This window comes from Quercus lobata, chromosome 12, assembly GCF_001633185.2.
Source record: "Quercus lobata isolate SW786 chromosome 12, ValleyOak3.0 Primary Assembly, whole genome shotgun sequence".
Taxonomy (NCBI): Eukaryota; Viridiplantae; Streptophyta; class Magnoliopsida; order Fagales; family Fagaceae; genus Quercus; species Quercus lobata.
Window position 1 is genome coordinate 15,884,826 of NC_044915.1, and position 16,285 is coordinate 15,901,110.

General features: G+C 39.2%; 1 protein-coding gene across 1 annotated transcript; it reads left to right on the forward strand.

Moving 5' to 3' along the window:
- Positions 1-8,866: 8,866 nt before the first annotated feature.
- On the forward strand, positions 8,867-10,013 carry LOC115970286 (mavicyanin-like). Its single transcript, XM_031089941.1, has 2 exons — positions 8,867-9,026; positions 9,697-10,013. The coding sequence occupies exons 1-2, from the start codon at positions 8,867-8,869 to the stop codon at positions 10,011-10,013; spliced, it is 477 nt and encodes a 158-aa protein (XP_030945801.1).
- Positions 10,014-16,285: the final 6,272 nt, after the last annotated feature.

The following is a 16,285-nucleotide window of genomic DNA, read 5'->3' on the forward strand; positions in this document are numbered from 1 at the left end:
TAAAAATTGTTGTCTACCTTATTTCGCATGTTATGTCTCTATGTTTTCATAAATTTGCAAGCGCTGCTCGGCACAATAATATAGCATCTAAATCAATGACGACTAAGACCAAAATATTTGATAATAAAATGATGTCGCCATAGCTTTAATAGAAGTGCTTGGCACAATAAGGCCGACCCGTAAAAAATAGTACTTACCCGGAACTAGCCGAGGAGAGAACCGAAGGCTTGATGCCGTGTGAGAAATAACCGTCCGAGGACATATCCCCTGCCAAATGAATAGCCCTCTTATACGACTAAATGCTGAGGCGTCCCACCACCTTCCTTACCCCCTTATTGGCCTTAACCTTCTATGGTGTTTAAGCCGTAGACGAAGTGACTTGACGTTTTTATCAAGTAGCCCATCTTACGAAATTCAAACCTTTACTTACCCAAGTATTTGGTTTCCCCATAGGCTTGAGTCCGAGGACCATGCAAGACCTAGGTTCTGTCCAACACTTGTAATTTTCATCTTTTGTACTTGGTTTCCCATAGGCTTGAGTCCGAGGACCATTCAAGACCTAGGTTCTGTCCCCGGGCCCTTGTGCTGAATCGGGCCTGGGCCGTGAGTTGACTGGGCCCAAAATTAGGGGGTATTTCCGTATTCTCAGGCCACGCGATACTTTTTGGGCGTCCCAGTATTCGAGGTGCGCCTTCTCGAGACTCCTCTAACTTCAGGGTTGCAGACAACGTTGGAAATCGAGCCAGAGACATTTTGTCTGTAGCGTTCCTTGGGACGCTGCGTGAATTAAATGCTACTATTTTATCTTTTGATATAAAATAGGAGAGAAAGTTACTTTTCCTACGCACAAATCCTTCAGCTTCCTCCTTTAGGAAATCATGTTTGAGGCGAGGGTTAGGGAAAAAGAACTTTCTCCACCGCGGAGGCGCCGTGTCCTCCCGAGACTCGAAGGAGTGATGCACGGGCCAAGAAAGCATAAACTTAAGAGAAATTTACACTTCTACGGAGGGGGGAGGGTGTCTCCCCCCCTTTTAGTCAAAATCCGAAACAGGTTCTGGTCATGCCAGATTTTTGATATGTCCGAAGAAGGAATTTCCACCATCAGCACTGTCTACCTTGTAACCGGCAAATTCTTGCGGGGGCTTCCCAACTTCCGGCTCCCTGCGCCTTTTCTGTAGATGGTGTTAGCGTGAGGTCAGGTTCTTTGGCTGCCTGAGTTATGGGCATGCAGAAGTGTCGAGGAATAGTTTCCTTAGACAACAACTTGGCGCAGTAGCCAACCTAACTTGGCGCAGTAGCCAACCTCTCCTCTGAGCTGTCCCCACGGCTTTCTCTCCACTCGCTTGTATTTCCCTTTACTTATGTAGTCAGCTTTAGTGTAAGCTTGTTTCAGCTTTTCATTGTACACTGTACTGTTCCTTTGTCTTAATAGAACAGGAGTCCATTTCTCTATACATATCTTTCTTCTCCGTAACAACTACTTTATGCATGAATATTAAATGCAAGCTTGCTCTTAAGGATATTCCGAGCAGAAAAAATGCTTTAATACAGGTTCCTACTAATTCAAACTCACAAATATTATCAAGTATAACAATGATAACTTTCAATAAATTAAATTCTTGGAACTAACCGGAATAAGTGCTGAGTACTACGCGATGCATGCTAGACCAATGTCCGAGAACGATAATCTCTAAATAATTCGTCTGAAAGGGTAGCTAAGTAGCGAGGGACTTTGATTGTGTTTTTGGATAATGAATTGCGTCGTACCGGATCAACCCCTTTGACACTAGGGACCCGAGGGTAGATTATGGAATCTATGCATTCAAGGTATTAACCCATTTGTGAACTAGGAGTCCTCCTCGGAGGGATTTTGAGGTTTACGTGTCATAGTTGGTTCCACATCCAGGTAGTTGGTTTTCCCATAGGCTTGAGTCCGAGGACTATGCAATGCCTTGGTTCTGTCCAAAACCTAGTTTTCCACATCCAGGTAGTTGGTTTTCCCACAGGCTTGAGTCCGAGGACTATGCAATGCCTTGGTTCTGTCCAAAACCTAGTTTTCCACATCCAGGTAGTTGGTTTCCCCACAGGCTTGAGTCCGAGGACTATGCAATGCCTTGGTTCTGTCCAAAACCTAGTTTTCCACATCCGGTAGTTGGTTTTCCCACAGGCTTGAGTCCGAGGACTATGCAATGCCTTGGTTTGTCCAAAACCTAGTTTTCCACATCCAGGAGTTGGTTTTCCCACAGGCTTGAGTCCGAGGACTATGCAATGCCTTGGTTCTGTCCAAAACCTAGTTTTCCACATCCAGGTGTTGGTTTTCCCACAGGCTTGAGTCCGAGGACTATGCAATGCCTTGGTTCTGTCCAAAACCTAGTTTTCCACATCCAGGTAATTGGTTTTCCCACAGGCTTGAGTCCGAGGACTATGCAATGCCTTGGTTCTGTCCAAAACCTAGTTTTCCACATCAAGGTAGATGGTTTTCCCACAGGCTTGAGTCCGAGGACTATGCAATGCCTTGGTTCTGTCCAAAACCTAGTTTTCCACATCCAGGTAGTTGGTTTTCCCACAGGCTTGAGTCCGAGGACTATGCAATGCCTTGGTTCTGTCCAAACCTAGTTTTCTCTTTGTATGGGGCCTTGGCTTGCCTTTAGCTCTAGGGGAGCTAGCTCTTCAGCCAAGCCCCTTGAGTTTATCTATACGGTTAACGTTACCAAGCGCCTAGTTTGTTCTGTACGAGGAGCTTTATCTTTTAGGGGAGTTAGCTCTTCAGCTAAGCCCCTCGTCAAGAAACGTAGCCCCTAGTGAGATTTTATACTTGAACTCTATAACCAACGGTTAGAAATAACAGAGGAAGTGTTTCAACCTACCACCTGCGCCAACACGCAAGCCTTTCCCACAGACGGCGCCAATTGTAGGGTCACGATTCGTGGCGGACCATAACAGTGTCGGGTTCGCACGTAAAACGGCCCTAACAATATCATTTGTAGAGCGTGGGTTTGAAAGGCTAGGCCTTGATCGATAGGCGGTGGGTTTTTCATGGCGTTCATACAAGGTTAAACGATCGTCACCCCTAGAGTACTTCTCCTGGAGGTGAGCTGGGAGGCTCTCGTTTCTTGGCCATTTTTCCCAGCCCCTTCCCAAGATTACTTAGTTTTCCTTTTATACTCGCCTGTATCCATTTATCCTTCATCCACGTGTAGGGTCAATCTTTCCAAGGCTGATACTTGTCCCATCAGTCTATCCCCCAAAGTCATTGGGGGTGGTTGTAAAAGCCAAAGAATGCGGCCCTGTCGGGTTCAGAACATTAAATGATAATAACAGCAGCTTTCCCCGGATATTTTAGATCTTTTTTCCAAGTTTCAGTTTTATACAATTTTTACCCTTCTTTACGAGGGGGAACTTTGGGTCTGCCGAGGACTGAACTACCCTCGGCGGTACCCAAAGGCTATTTTGTTGAACTTGGGCCATAATCCTCCTCGGCTTGGCCCATAAATCATTTACGCCCTACAATATATATATATATATATTTATTTATTTATTTATAAATATAAAAAATAGCGGTAAACCTGAAACGGTACACCGGTATTGACCGGTATCCGAAATATATCGTATCGCTGGCCAAACCGATACAACATCCGGTACAGTATTGACTCCCTTGGCCATTGTAGAAGTAGCAAACAATCAAAACAACATGTCAACATCCCGACTATAATCAAATAACATATTACATATATATTATTCTTGAATGTCCTTGCCAGCTATGTGCAATCTTTCAGAAATGATCAACTACATATTTTTACCAGGAAAGTTTTTCAAATAATACAATTTTTCAACTAGAGAGATTTATTCTTGTTAAGGAACTGTCACTCTGTCCCTGTTGAAGAAATTCTATGATCCATGCATTGACTAGAACTGAATGTCGGTCCAAATCCTAGATGAGTTCTACAGTGATCACTGAGGACAAAGAAGATGTTAACCCGGATGGACAAAGTGAAAAGTACTCTCTCTTGACAAGGTCGTAGTAGAATATGCATTTGAGTATGCAGGAGAAGGAGACGGAGATTAGGAATGCAAGGTGTTGTAGGATTTTAATATTATCCAATAAAAATGAATAAATATGACAACATAAATATAAAGATATGAGAGTTAATATAAAAGATAAAGAATTAGAGAAATGTTTAATCTCACGTTGAAAAGAAGAAAGACTTTTTTGTTGTTTTTAAGGGAGGAGGAAACTTTGTTCTAGGTAGGAGGTCAGAGAAGGTTTGCATCAGTTACAAAAATTAGCCAACCAAAGGCTTGAATTTCTTTAAAGAGAACAAGTCCAAATAGTAGTGTATTTTTGACAACAAACCATGGTACCGCTTAGCTGCTAAGGACAAAACACACACACACACACACACACACACACACACATATATATATCAAAGAATCTGATTGGGAACCAAAGAATGTCCTCATAGTCATGCACTACAAGAACATAAATGTAAGTTGAGATAATGGCAACAAGGTCTCCCTGCTGAAATTATTTACTTTCTTATATAGCATTTGGCTATTTGATTCATAGGGTTCATGAACTCTATTTGGGAAGAGGAATAAGAATGAAATGATCATTTCCTTATTTAGAAGTTTAAGTAGAAGGAAACGAAATGGGTATGAAAGAATATTCATTTCTCTCTATTCCCTAAAAAGATCAAATTTACATTCCTCCAAAATTTGAAAGAATTAGAAGAAATGAAATTTTCATTGAAACTCCCAAAATACCCCTATATATTCAGTCATTTAATTATTTTAAAATAGGGGTCTAATAGTAATATCATCATAAAATGATATCATTCATTTTCCTCTATATTACTTCAAACAAGATTACTTACATTTCATGCATTTATTTTAAAATATCCAAACAAGATTACTTACTTCCTTTCTCAAAAAAAAAAAAAAAAAAAAAAGATTGCTTAATTCCATTTCATTACTTAAAAATTTTCATTTCATTTTACACACACACACACACACACACACACACACACACACACGCATATATATAAAATAATTCCATTTCATGCCTTAATAATCTACTAATTTCATTCCTTTTTGAACTCTGAAATAAAGTTAATTTATGAGACCAATAAGATATTGTTTTGAAAAGAGTAATGTTTGGGAAACTTTTATAATAATAATAATTATCACAACTCCACAATTTGTTAAAATATCAAGCATGTGATTGAGGTTGTTAGGACATATGTGATTCACTTGTTAGGAACATATATCACTATTTTATGTAATTGACTTATCCTTTGACAAAATGCACTTTGCTTGTATTTGGGTAGATCTAGGATATGTTTAATACTTCAAGAAACTGTGTTTCAAGATCAAGTGTTGAAGACATGCAAGTCTGTCCAAGATTCAAGCTGAAGAAGTGTTGTTTATTAAAGCTCGACAGCTAGCTATCCATCGAGCTTAAGAAGCTGTTCCAGCCCCGTGGCTCGACAGTTGCTCGACAGCATCTCAACAGACAAGTATCTGTCGAACTTTATGAAAAATAGAATTCCAGTTCTATTTTGACTTTAATTCGTGATTGTGTATTTGGGCTTTCTTTTCTTCTAACCCTGGACATATAAAAGGATTATTTTAAGGGTCGTCAAAGGGTATACAGGTTGCACAAATGTTGAGCAAAGTTTGTTCAAGCAATTTGTAACCGGAGACAAAGTTTTGTCCTAGTTCATCATTCTTATGAAGAAGTTGCTGTGTATGTGCACCGTAAGGTTTTGTGACTAAGCATCTTCTTGATCTTCATCGTTGAGATGAACTAAAGAATTTTGCAACCAACAACCTTCTCTAGTTAGTGATTGAAGTCGCATACTGGGATCCGCACATTAATTAGTCACGTACTTGGGAGCCGTGCATCAAAAAGGAAAATTGTCACTATAGAACAAGTCCAATTGGGTATTGGGGTAAGAGTTCAACTGTAGGTTGGTATAAGGTACTGAGATTCCTTTACTTGTAACCGTTTGTTTTGATAATAGTGGAATTTCGAGAGTGGTGACCTAATAATCACCCGGTGGGGTTTTTGCTGTTAGGTTTTCCCCATTCGTAAACAAATCACCATGTCAAATTTATTTTCCACTGCATAATTAGTTTATTGGTGATTTGTTTATGCTATCACGCATTTGTATGTTAATTTGATTAATTCATAAACATGGCTAATTAATCAATTAATTAATCACAAGGGGGTCAATTAGTTTTTAGCCTATTAGAGATGATTAAAAAAAAGACATTTGTAATTGAGGTAACATCACTTTCATATGAATCCACCACTAACAAAACTTTTATTCTGCATCAATCACATAGGCTAATAAAGAAGCCACACAAATAAATCAAAAGAAAATCATGGTATAAAACAAATATGGGTTGGGCGATCTTCAACTTAGGTCCCAATGGTAATCCAATCGGCCCAGATCAGCAATTGTGTGGAATTTTATGCCCCTAAACTTATTGTTAAATTCAATATAGTCCCAATATTGACTTTTGAGGATCAAATTAGGGATTAAAATGGAGAAGAAATAGATCAAATTATTTAGCCCAATTACACTAGATGGAGTACCGGCTAACCTATGATGTGAAGTCTAATGGCCTGTTTGGTCGGGTGGAATAGAGAGGATGGAAAATGAGAGTTTTCCATTATTTGGTTTGGTAGAAATGAGGGAGATCAGAATGGAGTGGGTTGAGTTTCAAGCCTAACAAAACTCATCTTAATTCCCAAATTGGGAGGAAAAATAGGAAACAAAATGTTAACCATAGAAGAGTTTTAATCAAGAAAGAGATACAAAAATCAAGAACTAAAGCTATGTTTGGTTCAACGGGAAATATTTTCGGATCGTAAAATATTTTTAGGTGAATATTTTCTAGAAAAGAAAACATATTCAGGTGTTTGGTTGTGTTCCTAAAAATGTTATGGAAAACATATTTTCTTCTACTTTCTCCAATTCCTAAAAATGTGGGGGGTAGAAGTTCAATTGAAGATTTTTAGGTGAGGTGGAAAATGGTTAATAGAAAATGAAAGTATAAACTAATTTTTGCCATAAGTGCCTTTATTTTACCATTAACCAAAAAACAATTTTTGAATTAACTAACATTTTCAGTTGGCCAAAACACCCGTAAATGCCAGAAATGTTTTTCGAACAACAATTTCATTTAAACCAAACACAACATAACAAAAAATTAAAACCATGCTATGGTCCTCCACACATATGTTTACAAAGGCTTGAGGCCTTGAACAAAAAAAATCAAAATAACTCCATAATAGAAAATATTTTTCTATCCTCTCTTGATGTAATAAGGGTATAATAGTAAATTTATTTAAATCATATTTTCTATCTTTTCACTTCTTCATTCTCTCTACCAAACACACATGAAGAAAAACTAAAACATTTTATATCTTTCCATTTTTCTATCATTTCTATATTTTCTATCTTTGTTCATTTTATTTATCTTTAATCTTTAAACCTTATAAATTATAAGAGATTTAGTTTCAAATTTTTCATACACAACAACAACAACAACCAAAAAAAAACCAATTAGAATATTGGTCTTATAATTAAGAGCGTTTATTATACAAGGCAGCCAAGTTGCCCATGCTCTAGCTCAACAAGCACAATTTGACGATGATTTAACAGTTTGGATGGAGTCTATTCCACCATACATACAAGCTGTACTTGATAAGGATTAAATTTGTGTTGAATAAAGTTAATTTATTTTTTTTAAAAAAAGTATCACAGAGCAAATATCATAAATTCAAATTTTCAAATCACATAATATTTATATAAAAATAATTCTCAACCTTATTAAGAGAAATCAATTGACCAGTTCACTGGATTTTCAAAAAAAAAAAAAAAAAAAAAATGACCAGTTCACTCTGTAATGTTTTTATATATATACGTTTCATTTTCTTTGCCAGCCATTTTTAGCCTGCAGGTTTTACATATATTTAATTCATATTCTTTTATAACCAACCAAACACAATGGTGCTTCGGTTTTGCCAACAATGAAGACATATAAAATTAACACCGATGCTCGATGCTTTCAATAACTAAACATACTACTTGCCTAGTATATTTTACAGTAATGCATTAGCAAGAACAATCCAAGAGATGCTTCCAGTAACTAAACTGAAAAATAAAAATAAAAAATTTAACTGACTCGGAAAATATAAATTTCAATGGAAAATTTACCATGCTCTAAAAACCTAGATGTGTCTTTTCAATAGATATTTATATGCATCCGTTGGATTATTTTGATTATAAAATGAATTGTGTAAAAATAAAATTGAAGTTAAAGGAGTTGAGATTTTAAAGTTGAGTAAAAGTGTAGTTCTCCCATAAATTATGGAGAATTATGGTTTAACTCTTCTACTTGTATAAAATTTTGAATAACCAAACGAGTACCTAAACTTGAATTTCAGTTATCTCAATTTATAAAGTCTCCTGTCATATAAAATATTTGGGGTTTTATCCTTGCTTTACACAAAAAATCAATTAGTATTTTAATCTGATAATGAAAAGTAATCATCCACCAATGAACTAAGTCTATACCAGTCAAAAGACTCAAAACTGTAATGTTAAAAATGAATTTATATTCATGGACCTAGTCACAGAAAAAGTCCATGTGAACAGCTCCAAAAGAATTAGCCTCTCGTAAAACTCAAGGATCTTATTAATCGGCATTGCCGTCCACAGACGGTCAATTTGTTGAACTTTTAATTAATACACGCCAAAAATCTATAAATAGGCACAATTTTAACACTTAGGCAAGCACTTCCATAAAGCTAACATAAGAGAATCTATTTGATAACTTAGAGCTTCTGATTATAATGGCCTCCACCCAATTCTTCATTTTTGCCATTTTAGCAGTTCTTGTTCCTTCGATTTTGGGCACAGATTTCGTGGTTGGTGACGATAAAGGTTGGACCAATGGTTTTGATTACCAAACTTGGGCTGATGGGAAGGAGTTTCATGTCGGTGACCAACTCCGTAAATTAGCTCTCAAACCTCTTTCTTCACTATGCTGTCAACTCAAATGCTTTGCCTTTAACTCTGAATATCTAATCCAAAACTGCTCCTTAAGTAGAATTGTAAATGAAACAAGCGGATTATGAAAATAGTTCGAGAAAAAACTTATTTATATTTAATTTTTTTTTAGAAAACAAGCTATGTTTAAAAATAATTATGTCTTCATAAACAAGCTTGTGAGTATGGAGTTCGCTTTAATTATATAATATACTCATGTAGGTTTAAGATTTAATTTAATATTCTTTTCAAAAAAAAAAGAAGATTGAATTGATTATACTAAAAAAAAAAAAGGTTTAAGATTGAATTACCTATGTTTGTAAATAAAGTGATGAGTTATCATTTTATTACTTATAATTTATTAATAATATAAAAAAAGTTTGTTTCATAGTAAGACATATATAATTTTTAACAATAAAAAGTTGTTGGATTTAATTTTTAGAAGTTCAGAAATGGAAATCATTCTATCTAATTAACTCAAATAATAAAATTTTAACTATAATTTGGTGGTTAATTATTAATATAATACCATATTGCACAAAAATAATACCCAGGTTTTAATTATAAAATATAATCGACAGGTACATATTATCCATTCTGATTGATGATAGAAGAGATTAATTTCTTGGTGCAGTTTTTAACCATAAAAAGGGAGTACACAATGTTTTTAAAGTCAATGGCACAGACTTCCAACGCTGTAACGCATCGGCTGGATCTGTGGAATTTACAAGTGGAAACGATGTGATTCCCCTAAAAACCCCAGGAAAAAAATGGTACATTTGCTGTGTTCCCAATGATTGTGAAAATGGAAACCAAAAGCTTGCCATAACAGTGTTTGATGGACAGTCTCCTGCGCCTTCTCCCACATCAGCCGCAAGGAGAAGCGTTGCACCTGTGTATTATGGGTGGATGGTGGCTTTTTTTGGCATCCTCATGATGGTCATGGTTTGATATTGGAATTTCTTAGTAATATTCATTGTTATGGTCTTGGAGTGTAATAAATATCCAGTTTGCAGTTTCTGGAACTATTGGTTTGTAATACTACGTTTTGTTTTTTTTTTCTTTTTTTTGAGAAACCTTGTAATTCTAGGTTTTGAATATCTTCTATACTATTAATTAATAAAAAGATTCTTCTATTTCGTCTTTAATTTTTGGCGTATCAAAATATCCTCATACAAATTTTGAAATAATACTCTTTAGTTAATTTTTTTTTTTTTGCTACAAAAAAACAAAAAAAGGTTAAAACAGTAATACTATCTCTCGTACAAAAGGAAAAAGAAAAAAAAAAAAACCATTATTCTCACCACTCATTTGTATTCAAATGTTTCATTCCTATTTGTATTTGTTATCTATTTGAATTCAAATACTTCAATTATGTTTATGTAGGGACACGATTATTCATGACCCAAGAATAACATTGGGCTCGTATGTAAAGGGCCCGAACAATATAATTTGTAGAGTATGGACTTGAAAGGCTTGGCCTTGGTCACTGGACAGTAGTGTAATCGTGGTTTTTATGGAAGCTCATACGAAGGTGGGCCTGGCATGAATGACAAAACCTTTCTTCAGTGCGACCTATAAGGTTTTTGTCCTCGAACCCCGTCTGAGGAGCTTAGTGTTCTTCTCCTTCTCCATTTTTTAGGATCTCTCCCTCTGGGGGGATCCCCTTCCCCCTTGGTTCTTCTTCCCTTTTATACTAGTAGTTACTTCCCTTTCAATGTCCACGTGTAAGTTTTACTTTCTGGGATGGAGACTTGTCCTATCAGCCCATACCTAAAGTGGTTGGGAGTAGACGTAAAAGTTGAATAGTATGGTGAAGAGCATGGGCCTGTCAGACGCAGAGTTCTTTATTACAGTATTGGTAGCTTTTTCACTTGTTTTGTCCCTGCATTAAACTCGTCCTTCTTCTTTAGGTGTCTTGTGGGATGCTGAGCGTGAGATCGTCCTCGGCCACATCCTTGGGCCTTTTTGGGGCTTTCATTACGCGTCTTCGACAATAGGTCTCCTCGGTCTGGGCCTTGGGCCCTAATATAAAGTGGGCCGGGACCACAAATTCCCCAGCCCCACAATAGCCCCTCAAAATCCTACTGCCCGACCTCGTGGTTAGGGAGGAGGGTTTTGGTGATGTTAGGCCCAAACCATGGCTCGCCCAGCTCTGCACTTCATTAATGTCGGGGTTTCTCCATTTGCATGGGAGGCACGCTTATGAGACATCCCCCTAGATTTATTCACGCGGCGTCCTCGACGTTTCAGTGCTCGAGGCGCGCCATTAATATGTCCCCTTCACGAGGCTATCCAAACTTTATGGCTGTAGACGGCGCTGGGAGTTGAGCAAAAACCGTCTCGTCTGTAGCATTTTTTGGGAACCTGCGTAGATTAAATGTCTCCAACTTGCCTTCTATATAAGAAGCAGGATAGGAGGTTACTCCCTTCACGTATAAAATCCTTTGGCCCCTTCAAATTCTCAACCCTTCAGCTGCGCTCCTAGTCCTCGTCTCCAGTGCAATCAAACCTTAGAGTAATATGTTCGAGGCACGAGTGGGGGTGAAGGAACCACACCCGCTTCAGAGGCACTGGGTCTCTCCGAGTCTCAGGATGGCACGGTTAGGGCAGGGGAGACAGAGACTCAAGACAGTTCTCTGTTTTCACAAGGTGAGAGCGATTCCTCCGCCTCTTTTAGTCAAAATCCGAAGCAGGAACTGGTCGCGTCAGACTTTTGGTGCGACAGTAGTGGGATTTCCCGTCATCAGCACTAGCCGCTCTATCGCGAGCGCGGCTAATATGGAGGCTCATCAACTTCCTGTGTGGCCACCTACAAATACCCCGCTCCCTGCACCTTTTCTTCAAAGGTGTTAATCCTGTGTCAAGTTCTTTTGCTGCCTGAGTTATGGGCATGTAAAAGTATTGAGAAATGGTTTCCTTAGACAATATTTTAGGACTACTGCATCTCTCTTCTCTGCACCTCTTCTTTGTATATTTTCTTTTTGTTTATGTGGTTAGCCTTTAGTATAGACTTACTTGAGCTCCTTCATTGTACGTTGTATGTTGTACCATTTCTTTGTCTTAATAAAAGATAATTCTGTTTCCTTCTAAATATTTTTCTTTTCTACAGTAATTACCTCGTGAATGGATGTATTTCATGTATATTTTTCTTTAATAATTCTTAGGGCAAGAAACCTTGTAACAAAAGCTATTAATCTGAACTTATTGAGACTATCAAATATAATAATACCAACCAATAGGGGATTAAACTTATGAGACTAACCAAGACAACAGCTGAGTGTTCTATAATGCGCGTGAGGTAGTCATCCGAGAATGAGAAACCCAAAATAAACCATCTGAGAGGGTTGTCGAGTAGTGGGGAACTTTGGCCGTATTTTGATAAACCCTGGTCTCTGATCCGAGGACTAAGGTACGGTTGTACCGGGCCCCAACACATTCGCATTAGCTCCCTTGGTATTGAGGATCCGAGAATAGACCGGGATTTCCATTCGGTCTAGGGATTAACCCAATTATCAATGGGTAATCCCTCTATGGGATAGAGCTCGTAGGCCATATAAGGTCTGGGTGATGTCTAAAACTCGTAGTTTTTCTTTTAAGTAGTTGGTTTCCCCATAGGCTTGAGTCCGAGGACCATACAAGGCCTTGGTTCTGTCCAAAACTTGTAGTTTTTCTTTTAAGTAGTTGGTTTCCCCATAGGCTTGAGTCCGAGGACCATACAAGACCTTGGTTCTGTCCAAAACTTGTAATTTTCCTTTTAAGTAGTTGGTTTCTCCATAGGCATGAGTCCGAGGACCATACAAGGCCTTGGTTCTGTCCAAAACTTGTAGTTTTTCTTTTAAGTAGTTGGTTTCCCCATAGGCTTGAGTCCGAGGATCATACAAGGCCTTGGTTCTGTTCAAAACTCGTAATTTTTCTTTTAAGTAGTTGGTTTCCCCATAGGCTTGAGTCCGAGGACCATACAAGGCCTTGGTTCTGTCCAAAACTCGTAGTTTTTCTTTTAAGTAGTTGGTTTCCCCATAGGCTTGAGTCCGAGGACCATACAAGGTCTTGATTCTATCCAAAACTCGTAGTTTTTCTTTTAATTAGTTGGTTTCCCCATAGGCTTGAGTCCGAGGACCATACAAGGCCTTGGTTCTGTCCAAAACTTGTAGTTTTTCTTTTAAGTAGTTGGTTTCCCTATAAGCTTGAGTCCGAGGACCATACAAGACCTTGGTTCTGTCCAAAACTTGTAGTTTTTCTTTTAAGTAGTTGGTTTCCCCATAGGCTTGAATCCGAGGACCATACAAGGCCTTGGTTCTGTCCAAAACTTGTAGTTTTTCTTTTATATCGTTTTTTTTTTTTTTTCCGAAGATTAGCCCCTCGACCAAGGCACCCTTAGCGAAAATTCATGTCGGAACAACAACAGCGTGTTGTTGGAAATGGAGGAGCTTTCGCAGACCCCTGTTTGACAGAGGCTTGACTCCACCAACACCTGTGCCAACGCGCAAGCCTTCCCCACAAACGGCGCCAATTGTAGGGACACGATTATTCACGACCCAAGAATAACATTGGGCTCGTATGTAAAGGGCCCGAACAATATAATTTGTAGAGTGTGGGCTTGAAAGACTTGGCCTTGGTCACTGGACAGCAGTGTAATCGTGGTTTGTATGGAAGCTCATACAAAGGTGGGCCTGGCGTGAATGACAAAACCTTTCTTCAGTGTGACCTATAGGGTTTTTGTCCTCGGACCCCGTCTGAGGAGCTTAGTGTTCTTCTCCTTCTCCATTTTTTAGGACCTCTCCTTTTGGGGGTATCCCCTTCCCCCTTGGTTCTTCTTCCCTGTTATACTAGTAGTTACTTCCCTTTCAATGTCCACGTGTAAGTTTTACTTTCTAGGATGGAGACTTGTCCTATCAGCCCATACCTAAAGTGGTTGGGAGTAGACGTAAAAGTTGAATAGCATGGTAAAGAGCATGGGCCTGTCAGACGCAGAGTTCTTTATTACAGTATTGGCAGCTTTTTCACTTGTCTTGTCCCTACATTAAACTCGTCCTTCTTCTTTAGGTATCTTGTGGGATGCTGAGCGTGAGATCGTCCTCGACCACATTCTTGGGCCTTTTTGGGGCTTTCATTACGCGTCCTCGGCAATAGGTCTCCTCGGCCTGGGCCTTGGGCCCTAATATAAAGTGGGCCGGGACCACAAATTCCCCGGCCCCACAGTTTATAATAAAAAAAATAAAAAATTATTTCTTCCAAAAAATATTAAAAGAGTAATACTATCTTAAAAGAGTAATACTATCTCATGTACAAAAGAAAAAAAAAAGAAAAAAACCATTATTCTCACCCATTAATATTCAAATGTCTGATTTCTATATGTATTTATTATTTATTTGAATTCAAATACTTTAATTATCTGCATTAAAAAAAAATACAAAATTACTTATTGTGGGGACCGTTCGATTAATGGGCCCATAGGGTTCAGAACTGATTCAGGGTTGTTGGGCCCGTGGCCCATCCGAGGACGTGTACCCGTCTGAGGACACCATACTCCTCGGCAGTATGCGTCCGAGGACGATCGGGACGTGGTCTCACTGCGATCAGATCTCAGAATTAGGTCACCGTAAAGGATAAGAGTAACCAACTAAGGATGAAAGAGATAAGGCAAACAAATATCTGTAACTACAGCTGCCTCCGCATTAATGACCTCTCAACTAACTCTCTGGCCGCATTAATGTGGAGGTGATATCTGAACAGTAAGGAAGCAGCCTTACAGCTGCCCATAGGAAGTTCGAGGAGGTGCCAGATGTGACAAAAAGAAATCCTCCGGACCCAACCTACACGTGTGCGGTAAGGATGGAGCGCAAAGGGGAGTATATAAACTAAAAGAAGAGCATGAAGGAGGGAGATCGGAACTATAAAAAGAAAAGAGAAGAACAGACATAAACAAGAAAGAAGAAAGTAAGAGAGGAGAAAAAGAGTTGCACTAGTCACTAAAGAAAAACGTTCATTGTACAAACTTTAAACCTTTAACGTTCTTGAGAGTGAATCTATTGAGGAGAGACCACAGTTAACCTAGTTTTTTACACCCACGCTCTAAAAATCATATTGTCTGGGCCTTTTACGTGCGAACCCAATACTGTTTAGGTTCGTTACAAAATCGTGTCCTTACAATTGGCGCCGTCTGTGGGAAGAGCTTGTGTTAGCTTGTACAACCTCTGATACAACGTTTCCGATGGAAGGAGTGGAACTTCCTCATCCCGCAGCGGGGCTGCATCAGGATGATGTCAACCTACATCAGGCGGAGTCAAGGGGCTCTCAGCATGGTGGTCCTCGAAGGAGTCCCGAACGGAGGGAAGTCCGGGAGGGGAGTATACATACCACTCATACCACAAAGAGCCATACACGCGAGAAGAGTCACGTTTCCCACGCGAAGCATGGTGCGGATCTTCAACGTGAGATTGCGGACTTGAAGAGGGAGTTGCGCCATACACGACGGGAACGTTCCCCACCTCGCTCTGAACCATCATCCGGGGAGTCGGATGGAACTAGCTACAGGCGGAGGTCGAGGACTCCGCAAAGCGATACTTTCTCCTATGAAGGGGAACGTCGCCATAGGCGTAGGCGTCGAAGTCCAACTAGTAGGGGCTTGGGAAACGATGCCATGAACAAAGCCCTGAGTCAAATTTCCAGGTCACCCTTTACAAGAAGCATAGATGATGCTACCCATTCTCGGCGGTTCAATCAACCTACGTTCTCTCTGTATGATGGCCATTCGGATCCGGTGGAACATGTAAGCTACTACAGCCAGAAGATGGCTATTCATTCCAGGGATGATGCTCTGATGTGCAAGATTTTTCTATCGAGTTTGGGTCCAACGGCGATGAGGTGGTTCAATGGCTTAAGGGCCAATTCTGTTGGATCTTTCAAAACGCTGACCCAGGCTTTTGGCGCTCGCTTTATTACATGCAGCAAGACTCCTTTGCCTCTGGGGTCCTTGTTGACTTTGTCTATGCGAGAGGGCGAGACTCTCAAGAGCTATTCGGATAGATACTGGGAAATGTTTAACGAAATAGGGGGGAAGAATGATCCTGTGGCTATAACTACTTTTAAAGCCGGTCTCCCAGCTGATCACGACTTGAGGAAATCATTGACGGGTAAACCTGTCACCAGTGTGCGCCAGCTGATGGACAGAATAGAGAAGTACAAAAGGATAGAGGAAGATCAACTTCAGGGGAAAGGAA

What these genes read in the sequence shown, in the direction of transcription:
- LOC115970286 (XM_031089941.1), top strand. Translation starts at nt 8,867, where the DNA reads ATGGCCTCCACCCAATTCTTCATTTTTGCCATTTTAGCAGTTCTTGTT. An exon ending in TCATGTCGGTGACCAACTCC is followed by an intron (nt 9,027 to 9,696) that starts GTAAATTAGCTC and finishes TTCTTGGTGCAG; the next exon opens with TTTTTAACCATAAAAAGGGA.